This window comes from Ambystoma mexicanum, chromosome 3q (assembly GCF_040938575.1).
Source record: "Ambystoma mexicanum isolate Mex_15411 chromosome 3q, UKY_AmexF1_1, whole genome shotgun sequence".
Classification (NCBI taxonomy): domain Eukaryota; kingdom Metazoa; phylum Chordata; class Amphibia; order Caudata; family Ambystomatidae; genus Ambystoma; species Ambystoma mexicanum.
The window spans coordinates 1,218,512,583-1,218,528,552 of NC_090926.1; the positions used below are offsets into that span (position 1 = coordinate 1,218,512,583).

The 15,970-nt window shown below is 50.2% G+C and overlaps 1 protein-coding gene across 4 annotated transcripts in view; it reads right to left on the reverse strand.

Annotated features, from left to right (window-relative positions):
• FBXW9 (F-box and WD repeat domain containing 9) overlaps positions 1 to 15,970 on the reverse strand; it is a 503,699-nt gene that overhangs the window by 80,277 nt on the left and 407,452 nt on the right. For all 4 annotated transcript variants that reach the window (XM_069604110.1, XM_069604111.1, XM_069604113.1 and 1 more), the window contains 3 exons: positions 15,195 to 15,343; positions 12,703 to 12,816; positions 128 to 217 (listed from right to left, as the gene is read on the reverse strand). In XM_069604110.1, the coding sequence (XP_069460211.1) occupies positions 128 to 217; positions 12,703 to 12,816; positions 15,195 to 15,343 (353 nt within the window). The remainder of the gene's footprint in view (positions 1 to 127; positions 218 to 12,702; positions 12,817 to 15,194; positions 15,344 to 15,970) is intronic.

Below are 15,970 nucleotides of genomic sequence, written 5' to 3' on the forward strand. Positions count from 1 at the left end.
TGAGAGTTCAGTGTTTCTAATTTGCAAAATAACTTCTCACTTGCCCTATTGATGGATTTCAAAACCAATACGGTTTGTCCGAAACCCTCCCCCTCTCCCATCTCCAAAAACACCCTTGCCATGTCACCTTGATGGTCTTGTCTGTGGAGGTGGTGTACAAAGCTCCCGGAGAATGCCGGACACCAGTAATCTGTGAGCTGTGGCCAACATCAAAACACTGCAAGGGAGAGAGGAATAAAATCCAGAGACCAAAGTTAAAACCCTTTTCAATTCTAAAAACTGGACAACTGATTCAGTTTTGCAAGCCGAGAACAGGTGCATGACCACAATCTAACTGGCGAGAACATGTAAACTATGCAAAGCATTACAACGAAAACCTAGATAAGAGCTTATTTTTAAATAATGCAAAGTAATGTCTTCTTTTTCTATTAAAATTAGGTAAATCTGCAAGAAGTAGAAGAAAAAGTAGGAAACTGTATATTTGGGTTAGATTATCAAGCCTTTTTGCAACTGATACAACAAACTGGATTTTACCTATTCACTTAAAGAATAGAGAGTATTTTTGCCGAGCCCAATGGTACAAATGTTATCAAGCTTAAAAGAATGAAAGACTGAGCTAGCCTCGGCGGTATTCGAACAAGGTGCAAACAAATAGATCTCTGAAGACTTTTTTAGCCCACTTATGGGCAGGTCGGACTGCGAAGAGAAAAAGTATTTTCTCAATTTTTTTAATACCCGGACAATAAAAGGTGGCAGTACTGCCGGAAAATATTTAACCACATCAACAAAAGTCATGTTTGTTAGGTTTGGCTTCTGCTTTTATGATGTCAAATTGAAGCCTGTTGCTATTCTTATAAATTGTTGCTGCTTAAAATAGTTTTTATTCAGGAGTAAATGGTGAGCTCCTATTGTTAGTCTGTGCATAACCCTAGGTATTTAGAATTGTTATCGTACTCAAGGTCCCTACTCTGTTAAACCTTCTCCAAGCCACGTCAGGGGTGGAGGGACAGGACATTAGGAGGATCATGGGGGAAGATCAGGGTGTTACCAATGGTAGAGTGTAGGTGAAGTGAAGAGTCGGGAGGACAAGTGAGTGGTGGAAATCTAGAAGAACGCAAGCGGTAGGGGTCTGGAATACAGGGAGCCAGTGAGAGTTGGGAGCGTACAGAGAATCAAGGATCACTTGGTTGGAGGAAGCATACAGATAAATTGGGGGGCAGAAGGAACCCAGGGATGAGGGCATAGAAACATCTGAGCACATAGAAGGTGGGAAGAATATCAAACAATGCATGAGGGTTGTTGAAGACAGAAATCCATGAAGCGTCAGGAGCAATTGGTACACAAAATTAAAGGGCACTTTGATGAATCAAGGGAATTCATCCGCCCTCCCCAAGGGGGAGTCATCCCCTTTGTGACTAGGGAGGTGAGTCAGCTAAGCTTAACACCCACTTGAGGAAAGGGCAAGTCCCCCCTTTGGGGACAGGCAATCCCTAAATAGGGATATAGGTTATACTCCCTTGCCTCAGGAATTTAACATTTTTATTGGTTGTATAGGAATTGAATTGTACAAGGGCTTACCACTTCCATTTTCAATGGCCATTATGGTTTCTGATAATACTCATACACCTTCCACAGTACAGAGAAAAGAATGGCTGATAGGCCACCCCCTCGTTGCATGGAAGATAAAGATCCAATCAGCAGGAGACCAAAGGGAGAGGAGGGAAGCCCAAATAGCCTCATGAGGGAGACCTCCTTGGAGGTGTTGCAGATAGAGAAGAGCGTGTGTCATGCATGGCCGTACGACCAAGACTGAGACCACGGAACGTACACAGTCCTGCCAGAGGAGGAGCCGGGAAGGCCCAAATAAAACGTTAGCGTGAAGCCCAAATTTCACAATGACAAGTGAGCCGAGAAGTGGGCACCGACGTAGCGCAGCCCGAAGCCCGCAACTGAGAGGTGCAAATTCCGGCATGTGTGGAAGAACCCAGGAGATGACAAAGAAACAGAGGCAACAACACCAAACTTCACTGTCCTCACGAGGAGCACCATAAGGAGATAAAAGGTATGCAGTGGCTCCAAGGAACCACAGAGGCAAGGCGGGGTGAGAGCAAGCAAATCCCAAGGTGGGGTGAGAGCTGGAAAACCGCAAGGTCGGGTAAGAGTAACAAAAAACCAAGATGGGGTGAGAGCTGGAAAATCCCAGGGCAGAGTGAAAGAAACAAAACCCCAAGGCAGGGTGAAAGCCACGAAACAAGCAACCAGAGCCCAAGACAGGGTGGAAGCAGCAAGACCCCTAGGTGGGGAGAGAGAGCTACAACCCCAAAGTGGGGGTAAAGGAGCCGGGGCCCAGGATGGGCTGAGGTAAACCACACAACCAGGTGTTGTGTGAGACCACAGACCCCCCCCCCCAAGGAGGGGAACAGAACAGAAAGTAGCTGAGTGGCGTAAACACCATAAAATACAGTTGTGGGTTGTGGACTTGGGAAGTACAGAGGGTCCCTCAAGTATTGAAGGTGACCCGGAACTGAGATTAAGTATTTGCTAAGGAGAATTATGAAAAACTGTTCTCAAGGGTTTGATAAAAAGACTGAACAGAGACTGTTACGTACCCCTACAAGAGGGTGGTGGAAGCGACATTTTGGTGCCTTACTCTTGGACTGTGCAACAGGGCAAGATACCCCTTCTTTCTGAACTGGAGACATAACCGTGTGGCCAGAAGCCAGCCACCGTTCCATCATTTGGACAAGAGGCCCTAATTGCAACTTAATTTAAGTTGAGACCTTTTTCGTTGTACGTGGTATGGACAGAGATCAGGTTACGTTAGGTTCCTGGACGACGGACTGAGGTTTATTTGTAGATCATCCTGACAAGCACACTTTTGACTCCTTTTCTTACGCACAGGGCAAAGAAAACATAGTGACAGGTTATTTTGGTGTTCAAATAAAGAGCCTTGTTATTCAAAATGCCTTGTTGTCCATTTCCTTATTCTGACTTACCATCGCACCTATTGCGAAGGAGAAACATTGTGGCCGAACAGGTGGTGAATGAACAGAAAACAAGTAGTGAAAAGGAAGGATGGAGCAAAAGAATTAGGGAGCACACAAGGAATTGGAGGCAAGAAACCATGCAGTAAGCAAAAGGTGGGAGAGCAGGCAAAATGCAAGGGGTGGAGAGAGGAAATAAGGGCGAGCAAAATAATTACAAAGTCCTTGAGGTGGGGAGCAAAGAATTAGGGAGAAGTGAATTGTGAAGCCTAACTTTTATATACAATAAGAATTCCTATTACTTGATTAGGATAAAGGACCTCTGATCCCATTAGTAACAGATGCGAGTGGTGCTACAATTTCTATTACTTTTCTTGTAGCAGCAGCAAACAAAACTCTAAAACTACACTTCCCAGCATTCGTGGGACTGTTCAGTAGCTCCGTACAGCTGGGTGTTTAGCACCATCTGAGGTCTGCATCCCCTTATGACTTCTCATCCTGCAATGCGAAATGTAAACCCACAGAAAAGGTGGGTCTGTATTAGCATCCGGATACAGAAAAAGCCAACATTTTCAAGAGAAATGCATGAGAAATACACTGCATCAAAAGTGATATGTAGTCCATGCAGAGACAAATCAGGGGGTACTGATCTGCTGAGAGAACAGTGAAAAGGAGCAGGAGATGGTCAAAGCTGGGCGCGGAGTTATGAGAAAGTGAACATGTCGCCTGGGACCAGAATCCCAAAACTGCTGAGAAGTCCTAGGAATGCTGGGCGCGGAGTTATGAGAAAGTGAGCATGTCGCCTGGGACCAGCATTCCAAAACTGCTGAGAAGTCCTAGGAATGCTGGGCACGGAGTTATGAGAAAGTGAACATGTCGCCTGGGACCAGAATTCCAAAACTGCTGAGAAGTCCTAGGAATGCTGGGCGCGGAGTTATGAGAAAGTGAGCATGTCGCCTGGGACCAGAATTCCAAAACTGCTGAGAAGTCCTAGGAATGCTGGGCGCGGAGTTATGAGAAAGTGAGCATGTCGCCTGGGACCAGAATTCCAAAACTGCTGAGAAGTCCTAGGAATGCTGGGCGCGGAGTTATGAGAAAGTGAGCATGTCGCCTGGGACCAGAATTCCAAAACTGCTGAGAAGTCCTAGGAATGCTGGGCGCGGAGTTATGAGAAAGTGAGCATGTCGCCTGGGACCAGAATCCCAAAACTGCTGAGCAGTCCTAGGAATGCTGGGCGCGGAGTTATGAGAAAGTGAGCATGTCGCCTGGGACCAGAATCCCAAAACTGCTGAGCAGTCCTAGGAATGCTGGGCGCGGAGTTATGAGAAAGTGAGCATGTCGCCTGGGACCAGAATCCCAAAACTGCTGAGCAGTCCTAGGAATGCTGGGCGCGGAGTTATGAGAAAGTGAGCATGTCGCCTGGGACCAGAATCCCAAAACTGCTGAGCAGTCCTAGGAATGCTGGGAGCGGAGTTATGAGAAAGTGAGCATGTCGCCTGGGACCAGAATTCCAAAACTGCTGAGCAGTCCTAGGAATGCTGGGCGCGGAGTTATGAGAAAGTGAGCATGTCGCCTGGGACCAGAATCCCAAAACTGCTGAGCAGTCCTAGGAATGCTGGGCGCGGAGTAATGAGAAAGTGAGCATGTCGCCTGGGACCAGAATCCCAAAACTGCTGAGCAGTCCTAGGAATGCTGGGCGCGGAGTTATGAGAAAGTGAGCATGTCGCCTGGGACCAGAATCCCAAAACTGCTGAGCAGTCCTAGGAATGCTGGGCGCGGAGTTATGAGAAAGTGAGCATGTCGCCTGGGACCAGAATCCCAAAACTGCTGAGCAGTCCTAGGAATGCTGGGCGCGGAGTTATGAGAAAGTGAGCATGTCGCCTGGGACCAGAATCCCAAAACTGCTGAGCAGTCCTAGGAATGCTGGGCGCGGAGTTATGAGAAAGTGAGCATGTCGCCTGGGACCAGAATTCCAAAACTGCTGAGCAGTCCTAGGAATGCTGGGCGCGGAGTTATGAGAAAGTGAGCATGTCGCCTGGGACCAGAATTCCAAAACTGCTGAGCAGTCCTAGGAATGCTGGGCGCGGAGTTATGAGAAAGTGAGCATGTCGCCTGGGACCAGAATCCCAAAACTGCTGAGAAGTCCTAGGAATGCTGGGCGCGGAGTTATGAGAAAGTGAGCATGTCGCCTGGGACCAGAATCCCAAAACTGCTGAGCAGTCCTAGGAATGCTGGGCGCGGAGTTATGAGAAAGTGAGCATGTCGCCTGGGACCAGAATTCCAAAACTGCTGAGAAGTCCTAGGAATGCTGGGCGCGGAGTTATGAGAAAGTGAGCATGTCGCCTGGGACCAGAATCCCAAAACTGCTGAGCAGTCCTAGGAATGCTGGGCGCGGAGTTATGAGAAAGTGAGCATGTCGCCTGGGACCAGAATCCCAAAACTGCTGAGCAGTCCTAGGAATGCTGGGCGCGGAGTTATGAGAAAGTGAGCATGTCGCCTGGGACCAGAATCCCAAAACTGCTGAGCAGTCCTAGGAATGCTGGGCGCGGAGTTATGAGAAAGTGAGCATGTCGCCTGGGACCAGAATCCCAAAACTGCTGAGCAGTCCTAGGAATGCTGGGCGCGGAGTTATGAGAAAGTGAGCATGTCGCCTGGGACCAGAATCCCAAAACTGCTGAGCAGTCCTAGGAATGCTGGGCGCGGAGTTATGAGAAAGTGAGCATGTCGCCTGGGACCAGAATCCCAAAACTGCTGAGAAGTCCTAGGAATGCTGGGCGCGGAGTTATGAGAAAGTGAGCATGTCGCCTGGGACCAGAATCCCAAAACTGCTGAGCAGTCCTAGGAATGCTGGGCGCGGAGTTATGAGAAAGTGAGCATGTCGCCTGGGACCAGAATCCCAAAACTGCTGAGCAGTCCTAGGAATGCTGGGCGCGGAGTTATGAGAAAGTGAGCATGTCGCCTGGGACCAGAATCCCAAAACTGCTGAGCAGTCCTAGGAATGCTGGGCGCGGAGTTATGAGAAAGTGAGCATGTCGCCTGGGACCAGAATCCCAAAACTGCGAGAAGTCCTAGGAATGCTGGGCGCGGAGTTATGAGAAAGTGAGCATGTCGCCTGGGACCAGAATCCCAAAACTGCTGAGCAGTCCTAGGAATGCTGGGCGCGGAGTTATGAGAAAGTGAGCATGTCGCCTGGGACCAGAATCCCAAAACTGCTGAGCAGTCCTAGGAATGCTGGGCGCGGAGTTATGAGAAAGTGAGCATGTCGCCTGGGACCAGAATCCCAAAACTGCTGAGCAGTCCTAGGAATGCTGGGCGCGGAGTTATGAGAAAGTGAGCATGTCGCCTGGGACCAGAATCCCAAAACTGCTGAGCAGTCCTAGGAATGCTGGGCGCGGAGTTATGAGAAAGTGAGCATGTCGCCTGGGACCAGAATCCCAAAACTGCTGAGCAGTCCTAGGAATGCTGGGCGCGGAGTTATGAGAAAGTGAGCATGTCGCCTGGGACCAGAATCCCAAAACTGCTGAGCAGTCCTAGGAATGCTGGGCGCGGAGTTATGAGAAAGTGAGCATGTCGCCTGGGACCAGAATCCCAAAACTGCTGAGCAGTCCTAGGAATGCTGGGAGCGGAGTTATGAGAAAGTGAGCATGTCGCCTGGGACCAGAATTCCAAAACTGCTGAGCAGTCCTAGGAATGCTGGGCGCGGAGTTATGAGAAAGTGAGCATGTCGCCTGGGACCAGAATCCCAAAACTGCTGAGCAGTCCTAGGAATGCTGGGCGCGGAGTAATGAGAAAGTGAGCATGTCGCCTGGGACCAGAATCCCAAAACTGCTGAGCAGTCCTAGGAATGCTGGGCGCGGAGTTATGAGAAAGTGAGCATGTCGCCTGGGACCAGAATCCCAAAACTGCTGAGCAGTCCTAGGAATGCTGGGCGCGGAGTTATGAGAAAGTGAGCATGTCGCCTGGGACCAGAATCCCAAAACTGCTGAGCAGTCCTAGGAATGCTGGGCGCGGAGTTATGAGAAAGTGAGCATGTCGCCTGGGACCAGAATTCCAAAACTGCTGAGAAGTCCTAGGAATGCTGGGCGCGGAGTTATGAGAAAGTGAGCATGTCGCCTGGGACCAGAATTCCAAAACTGCTGAGAAGTCCTAGGAATGCTGGGCGCGGAGTTATGAGAAAGTGAGCATGTCGCCTGGGACCAGAATCCCAAAACTGCTGAGCAGTCCTAGGAATGCTGGGCGCGGAGTTATGAGAAAGTGAGCATGTCGCCTGGGACCAGAATCCCAAAACTGCTGAGCAGTCCTAGGAATGCTGGGCGCGGAGTTATGAGAAAGTGAGCATGTCGCCTGGGACCAGAATTCCAAAACTGCTGAGAAGTCCTAGGAATGCTGGGCGCGGAGTTATGAGAAAGTGAGCATGTCGCCTGGGACCAGAATTCCAAAACTGCTGAGAAGTCCTAGGAATGCTGGGCGCGGAGTTATGAGAAAGTGAGCATGTCGCCTGGGACCAGAATTCCAAAACTGCTGAGAAGTCCTAGGAATGCTGGGCGCGGAGTTATGAGAAAGTGAGCATGTCGCCTGGGACCAGAATTCCAAAACTGCTGAGAAGTCCTAGGAATGCTGGGCGCGGAGTTATGAGAAAGTGAGCATGTCGCCTGGGACCAGAATCCCAAAACTGCGAGAAGTCCTAGGAATGCTGGGCGCGGAGTTATGAGAAAGTGAGCATGTCGCCTGGGACCAGAATCCCAAAACTGCTGAGCAGTCCTAGGAATGCTGGGCGCGGAGTTATGAGAAAGTGAGCATGTCGCCTGGGACCAGAATTCCAAAACTGCTGAGAAGTCCTAGGAATGCTGGGCGCGGAGTTATGAGAAAGTGAGCATGTCGCCTGGGACCAGAATTCCAAAACTGCTGAGCAGTCCTAGGAATGCTGGGCGCGGAGTTATGAGAAAGTGAGCATGTCGCCTGGGACCAGAATTCCAAAACTGCTGAGAAGTCCTAGGAATGCTGGGCGCGGAGTTATGAGAAAGTGAGCATGTCGCCTGGGACCAGAATCCCAAAACTGCTGAGCAGTCCTAGGAATGCTGGGCGCGGAGTTATGAGAAAGTGAGCATGTCGCCTGGGACCAGAATTCCAAAACTGCTGAGAAGTCCTAGGAATGCTGGGCGCGGAGTTATGAGAAAGTGAGCATGTCGCCTGGGACCAGAATTCCAAAACTGCTGAGAAGTCCTAGGAATGCTGGGCGCGGAGTTATGAGAAAGTGAGCATGTCGCCTGGGACCAGAATCCCAAAACTGCTGAGCAGTCCTAGGAATGCTGGGCGCGGAGTTATGAGAAAGTGAGCATGTCGCCTGGGAGCAGAATCCCAAAACTGCTGAGCAGTCCTAGGAATGCTGGGCGCGGAGTTATGAGAAAGTGAGCATGTCGCCTGGGACCAGAATCCCAAAACTGCTGAGCAGTCCTAGGAATGCTGGGCGCGGAGTTATGAGAAAGTGAGCATGTCGCCTGGGACCAGAATCCCAAAACTGCTGAGCAGTCCTAGGAATGCTGGGCGCGGAGTTATGAGAAAGTGAGCATGTCGCCTGGGACCAGAATCCCAAAACTGCTGAGCAGTCCTAGGAATGCTGGGCGCGGAGTTATGAGAAAGTGAGCATGTCGCCTGGGACCAGAATCCCAAAACTGCTGAGCAGTCCTAGGAATGCTGGGCGCGGAGTTATGAGAAAGTGAGCATGTCGCCTGGGACCAGAATCCCAAAACTGCTGAGCAGTCCTAGGAATGCTGGGCGCGGAGTTATGAGAAAGTGAGCATGTCGCCTGGGACCAGAATCCCAAAACTGCTGAGCAGTCCTAGGAATGCTGGGCGCGGAGTTATGAGAAAGTGAGCATGTCGCCTGGGACCAGAATCCCAAAACTGCTGAGCAGTCCTAGGAATGCTGGGCGCGGAGTTATGAGAAAGTGAGCATGTCGCCTGGGACCAGAATCCCAAAACTGCTGAGCAGTCCTAGGAATGCTGGGCGCGGAGTTATGAGAAAGTGAGCATGTCGCCTGGGACCAGAATCCCAAAACTGCTGAGCAGTCCTAGGAATGCTGGGCGCGGAGTTATGAGAAAGTGAGCATGTCGCCTGGGACCAGAATCCCAAAACTGCTGAGCAGTCCTAGGAATGCTGGTCGCGGAGTTATGAGAAAGTGAGCATGTCGCCTGGGACCAGAATCCCAAAACTGCTGAGAAGTCCTAGGAATGCTGGGCGCGGAGTTATGAGAAAGTGAGCATGTCGCCTGGGACCAGAATCCCAAAACTGCTGAGCAGTCCTAGGAATGCTGGGCGCGGAGTTATGAGAAAGTGAGCATGTCGCCTGGGACCAGAATCCCAAAACTGCTGAGCAGTCCTAGGAATGCTGGGCGCGGAGTTATGAGAAAGTGAGCATGTCGCCTGGGACCAGAATCCCAAAACTGCTGAGCAGTCCTAGGAATGCTGGGCGCGGAGTTATGAGAAAGTGAGCATGTCGCCTGGGACCAGAATCCCAAAACTGCTGAGCAGTCCTAGGAATGCTGGGCGCGGAGTTATGAGAAAGTGAGCATGTCGCCTGGGACCAGAATCCCAAAACTGCTGAGCAGTCCTAGGAATGCTGGGCGCGGAGTTATGAGAAAGTGAGCATGTCGCCTGGGACCAGAATCCCAAAACTGCTGAGCAGTCCTAGGAATGCTGGGCGCGGAGTTATGAGAAAGTGAGCATGTCGCCTGGGACCAGAATCCCAAAACTGCTGAGCAATCCTAGGAATGCTGGGCGCGGAGTTATGAGAAAGTGAGCATGTCGCCTGGGACCAGAATTCCAAAACTGCTGAGCAGTCCTAGGAATGCTGGGCGCGGAGTTATGAGAAAGTGAGCATGTCGCCTGGGACCAGAATTCCAAAACTGCTGAGAAGTCCTAGGAATGCTGGGCGCGGAGTTATGAGAAAGTGAGCATGTCGCCTGGGACCAGAATCCCAAAACTGCTGAGAAGTCCTAGGAATGCTGGGCGCGGAGTTATGAGAAAGTGAGCATGTCGCCTGGGACCAGAATCCCAAAACTGCTGAGCAGTCCTAGGAATGCTGGGCGCGGAGTTATGAGAAAGTGAGCATGTCGCCTGGGACCAGAATCCCAAAACTGCTGAGCAGTCCTAGGAATGCTGGGCGCGGAGTTATGAGAAAGTGAGCATGTCGCCTGGGACCAGAATCCCAAAACTGCTGAGCAGTCCTAGGAATGCTGGTCGCGGAGTTATGAGAAAGTGAGCATGTCGCCTGGGACCAGAATCCCAAAACTGCTGAGAAGTCCTAGGAATGCTGGGCGCGGAGTTATGAGAAAGTGAGCATGTCGCCTGGGACCAGAATCCCAAAACTGCTGAGCAGTCCTAGGAATGCTGGGCGCGGAGTTATGAGAAAGTGAGCATGTCGCCTGGGACCAGAATCCCAAAACTGCTGAGCAGTCCTAGGAATGCTGGGCGCGGAGTTATGAGAAAGTGAGCATGTCGCCTGGGACCAGAATCCCAAAACTGCTGAGCAGTCCTAGGAATGCTGGGCGCGGAGTTATGAGAAAGTGAGCATGTCGCCTGGGACCAGAATCCCAAAACTGCTGAGCAGTCCTAGGAATGCTGGGCGCGGAGTTATGAGAAAGTGAGCATGTCGCCTGGGACCAGAATCCCAAAACTGCTGAGCAGTCCTAGGAATGCTGGGCGCGGAGTTATGAGAAAGTGAGCATGTCGCCTGGGACCAGAATCCCAAAACTGCTGAGCAGTCCTAGGAATGCTGGGCGCGGAGTTATGAGAAAGTGAGCATGTCGCCTGGGACCAGAATCCCAAAACTGCTGAGCAATCCTAGGAATGCTGGGCGCGGAGTTATGAGAAAGTGAGCATGTCGCCTGGGACCAGAATTCCAAAACTGCTGAGCAGTCCTAGGAATGCTGGGCGCGGAGTTATGAGAAAGTGAGCATGTCGCCTGGGACCAGAATTCCAAAACTGCTGAGAAGTCCTAGGAATGCTGGGCGCGGAGTTATGAGAAAGTGAGCATGTCGCCTGGGACCAGAATCCCAAAACTGCTGAGAAGTTTTAGGAATGCTGGGCGCGGAGTTATGAGAAAGTGAGCATGTCGCCTGGGACCAGAATCCCAAAACTGCTGAGCAGTCCTAGGAATGCTGGGCGCGGAGTTATGAGAAAGTGAGCATGTCGCCTGGGACCAGAATCCCAAAACTGCTGAGCAGTCCTAGGAATGCTGGGCGCGGAGTTATGAGAAAGTGAGCATGTCGCCTGGGACCAGAATTCCAAAACTGCTGAGAAGTCCTAGGAATGCTGGGCGCGGAGTTATGAGAAAGTGAGCATGTCGCCTGGGACCAGAATTCCAAAACTGCTGAGAAGTCCTAGGAATGCTGGGCGCGGAGTTATGAGAAAGTGAGCATGTCGCCTGGGACCAGAATTCCAAAACTGCTGAGAAGTCCTAGGAATGCTGGGCGCGGAGTTATGAGAAAGTGAGCATGTCGCCTGGGACCAGAATCCCAAAACTGCTGAGCAGTCCTAGGAATGCTGGGAGCGGAGTTATGAGAAAGTGAGCATGTCGCCTGGGACCAGAATTCCAAAACTGCTGAGCAGTCCTAGGAATGCTGGGCGCGGAGTTATGAGAAAGTGAGCATGTCGCCTGGGACCAGAATCCCAAAACTGCTGAGCAGTCCTAGGAATGCTGGGCGCGGAGTTATGAGAAAGTGAGCATGTCGCCTGGGACCAGAATCCCAAAACTGCTGAGCAGTCCTAGGAATGCTGGGCGCGGAGTTATGAGAAAGTGAGCATGTCGCCTGGGACCAGAATCCCAAAACTGCTGAGCAGTCCTAGGAATGCTGGGCGCGGAGTTATGAGAAAGTGAGCATGTCGCCTGGGACCAGAATTCCAAAACTGCTGAGAAGTCCTAGGAATGCTGGGCGCGGAGTTATGAGAAAGTGAGCATGTCGCCTGGGACCAGAATCCCAAAACTGCTGAGCAGTCCTAGGAATGCTGGGCGCGGAGTTATGAGAAAGTGAACATGTCGCCTGGGACCAGAATCCCAAAACTGCTGAGCAGTCCTAGGAATGCTGGGCGCGGAGTTATGAGAAAGTGAACATGTCGCCTGGGACCAGAATCCCAAAACTGCTGAGCAGTCCTAGGAATGCTGGGCGCGGAGTTATGAGAAAGTGAACATGTCGCCTGGGACCAGAATCCCAAAACTGCTGAGCAGTCCTAGGAATGCTGGGCGCGGAGTTTTATGTTACAAAAAGATGTGCTGCTCATGTAAACAAAGTAAAGAAACGGGTCTTGGTATAGAATGAAAGCAAGGCTCGGTTTTGTACCTTTGAAAACAAATGAAGAAAACAAAAATGCAGAATTCTCTCTAGAACTAACAGTCTAAAAAAAGAAGGTACAGGTCAAAAGTCTAATTAGACATCAATTAGGGAAAGGTGTTAATTTAAGGCTATTTTATTGTTACAAAAAGCTAATTGAGATGTGTGTCATGCACTTGAAAGTGACCAAGGTGTAAAAATACGCAGCCATCTCTCTTTGCAACGTTGGCAGATGACAGCCTCCCTCCCGCCGCCAGTCAATGGCAATGCATTGTCCAGAACACTCGCCCTCTCGCACTGCACACAGGAGGCTCCACGCTCAACACATACTGCAGATGGGGCACATTAATCAGCCGGTGGCCAATGCATGGCGACGGCAAAGGGGAGTACCCGGATATGCTGGAAGGCGCCGCCTCTGTTCTCGAAGACGTGGACCAGCCCTTGGTTGTCACCTGCCCACATCTCTGGCGCGCAGTAGGATGTGGACAGCAGGTAGGACTCCAGCTGTAGGAAGAAAAGCAAGAAGTCAGATGCTGATATTACTAACATGTGCAGATCGACGTCCTGTGGGCAGGGGGGTAATGACGTTGATAGGGGAGAGGCCTGTGGAGCTCAATTCTATTGAACTGACCAAAGACTGGGCCTGTCTCTTGGCCCTGGATACAGCAGTGAAAACGTCATCAGCACAAATACAGCCCTGTCAAACAAAGCCGTCTCCCCACCATCGGAAGCACTGGGACACACGTGTTTTAGAATACAAGGCGTGGCTGTGCATCATTGGTATCCTCCGATAGGCTACGCTACTCCAAGGCATCAGGGCACACGGTATCTTTACTAGACAGAGGGTCTCATGCCATGGATTCTATCGCCACCTCAGTGCCCCTTCAGATTGGCGTCTAGCAACACCATTACCAAATGCTTAGTGCTGCGGGAACACTGAGGCAAGAAGCCGGGGCGGGGGTGGGGGGGGCGGGTTGGTCCGTTTTCTTCAGCCATTTTAGTCTTTCTGTAATCTCAGGCTGAATAGCAGTGTATTCCAAGGTTTTGGTGCCAGACCTGACAAAGAGCGCCCTCCTTTGTCTCTCTTTTTTAAATCTTGACATATTTCCCTTTAGGCCAAACGAGTGGCTGAGGGTATATTCTGGTTTGTAAAACTAAATATTAGCTGGCAGAAAAAGCTGTTCCAGTATCATGTAATGCTTTATATGGAAGGCAGTGCAGTGAATGCAAGCTCGGCGAGATGTTCTTTCATCTTCCCCGTTCGAAGGAGTATTCGCGCCACTGCATTCTGAACCCTCTGCAGCCATTGGATCATGTATGCAGGTATTCCCAAAACGATACAATTAAAGCACAAGTGCGCTATGTCCAATGCATGATGGCTTGCACTTTTCCAGGAAAGCAGAGGAATGGAAAAATTCCCCATTGAAGATAACGTAATATTACAAAAAACCTTTAAAAATGCTCTGCAACTGAATTGGAAATGTTACATACTAAGAAGAATTGCACCGTTTCCCGCAGCCAGTTCATACTCACAATGCACATCACACTCCTAAACAAACCTGAACAATGGTGGCACGCTCTGAACTCGCCATACGACTACTTCTGTGTGGTGAAAGGCAAGGGTGAGACTTTGGAGGATGCAATCTCAACCCCTCCCTCCCCCTTGCACCCAAGCTGCTGGACTTGCTTCTGTGGTCCCCCAAACCTTGCAGGAGAACAAGCCCACTAGATGTCGGGTGTCATGGCATACCTGCAATGGGGATTTCTGTTCTTGTGCCACCAGGGAGTTACACAACCTCAATGGATTTTCATTCTCTATGTCGTGCACTTTGTGTGCCCGTAGCATCCCAGAGGAACCAGAGGACTTAGGTTTTCATTGATTCTGGGAGTAGGAGGGGAGAGGCTGCAGAGACTGGTGTGGTGCATGGACCGTAGTGTTGGCTGTCAGCGGCTGCAGGGTGTTGTCAAGCTCTAAGAAATGTTAAACCCTTTCAGTAGATGTGTGAAAGGGATTAGCCATGTTGGCAAGGCCAGCCTAGTTCTGCCCTGAATCAGTCTGTCCCGATCTGTTCCTTTGTCGGGTGCCCTTCATTGTTTAAGAAATGCAAACCACTCCTATACAGTGTGTTGCACAAAATGGGGGTTAGGTTGTAATAGGTAGCGGCTCAGAATTTCTCCACAGTTCTCCAGTCTCAAAATGTGGCAAAAGGTGCCTACTGTTAAAAGATGCCAGCCAAAATGTTGGCTACCCACACCCTGTACAGCACTCTGCTGCTCTCGAGCTAGGTCCGCACTTTAAACAATAAATTGAAATAAAAAATACGAGATTGAGCTGAGGCTTGGTTGCCCTGCTCACCCTCAGGGGAGAACAGTCTATCCTGAGGGCCAAGTATGTAGCCAGGCACATTCATAAAAGTCTGCGAAAGGGAATTACACTATTCTGTACCCAGATCCTCATCTCTGCCGATAGATCCAGAAGACAAATTGGTCAGATGTCCTGGGGAAATTCCCTTTGGGTAGGGTGGGTCATCTATTTGGGGTTGTGGGTGTGCATCCCTCTTTCTCTCTCCCTCTCCCCTTCTCTCGCTCTCTATTTATCTCTCTATCTCTCCCCCTCCTTCTCACTCTCTCTCACACCGACTCAATCACTGACCGACTTACCAATCAACCCACTCACTCATTCAACCACTCACTTGCTCACCCTCTCACAGTCCCATTTGTTTGTTGGATAGAATTAGAGAAGCAATTTAAAAAACTGCTCTCACCTTAAAGAGATTCCAAAAGGAAGGCCATGTCAAGAGATCAGGTGTCATGCAGCCAATAGAAGAAAGCCCGTCCCTTGAACCAACCTCCTGGAAGTACGAAACGGGACAATACTAAACCTGGAGCCGTTGCAGCACGCTGTTTGCCCGCCGATCAAACACCACGAGGGTCCGGTCTTCGCTGCTCGATAGAATGTAGTGTTCGTCAGCAGAGAGAGAAAGCACTGCGCTGGAGTGGACCTTGCGGCTTTTCACCAAGGGTTGGGAGGCTGCAGCAAAAAAAGAGCAGCATAGAGACTATGTATTAGCATCAATTAAGTGCTCTTGGAATTAACGCCCTATAAAAAAAAATAGCGTAGCTTCAACTTGGACATGTGTGTAACTGTTTGAAAAGGTTTACAACCTATCATTTGCCCACAATGCCTCATAGTCATAACTCTGTTGCCCTGCCACTAGGTGGCATGGCACAAGGCTCTGTTGGAGCCAACATTTTTCCCATACCGGACCATAAAAGGTGGTGTCCTGCTCTAGTAACCTCCACTGTGCTTCGACTAAGGTAGCTGGATTGGGGGAGGGTCTGCTAAGAACTGTCCTTCAATAGTTATCCAACTTTGCGACACATACAAACTTGGTTGGCTTTGCCAACCCCTGTTCGGACTCCTAGATTCCTAGACCTGTGAGTCTAGGGCACTAGGCCCTATCTATTCTAGCCATGGTAGGACTTTTGTGCCTTATTTTAAAATGCTTTGTATAGTATGTCTAACTCCTTTATTTTACATATATTCTCTAACTGATGGTTACTTACCGGATTCTTTGTATTCGCTTGCTACTCTACAGTGTTTGAAACTGCTTTAACTGTATTCTAAAAGTGAAGCGCTGGTGCTCTTAGCAGAGCA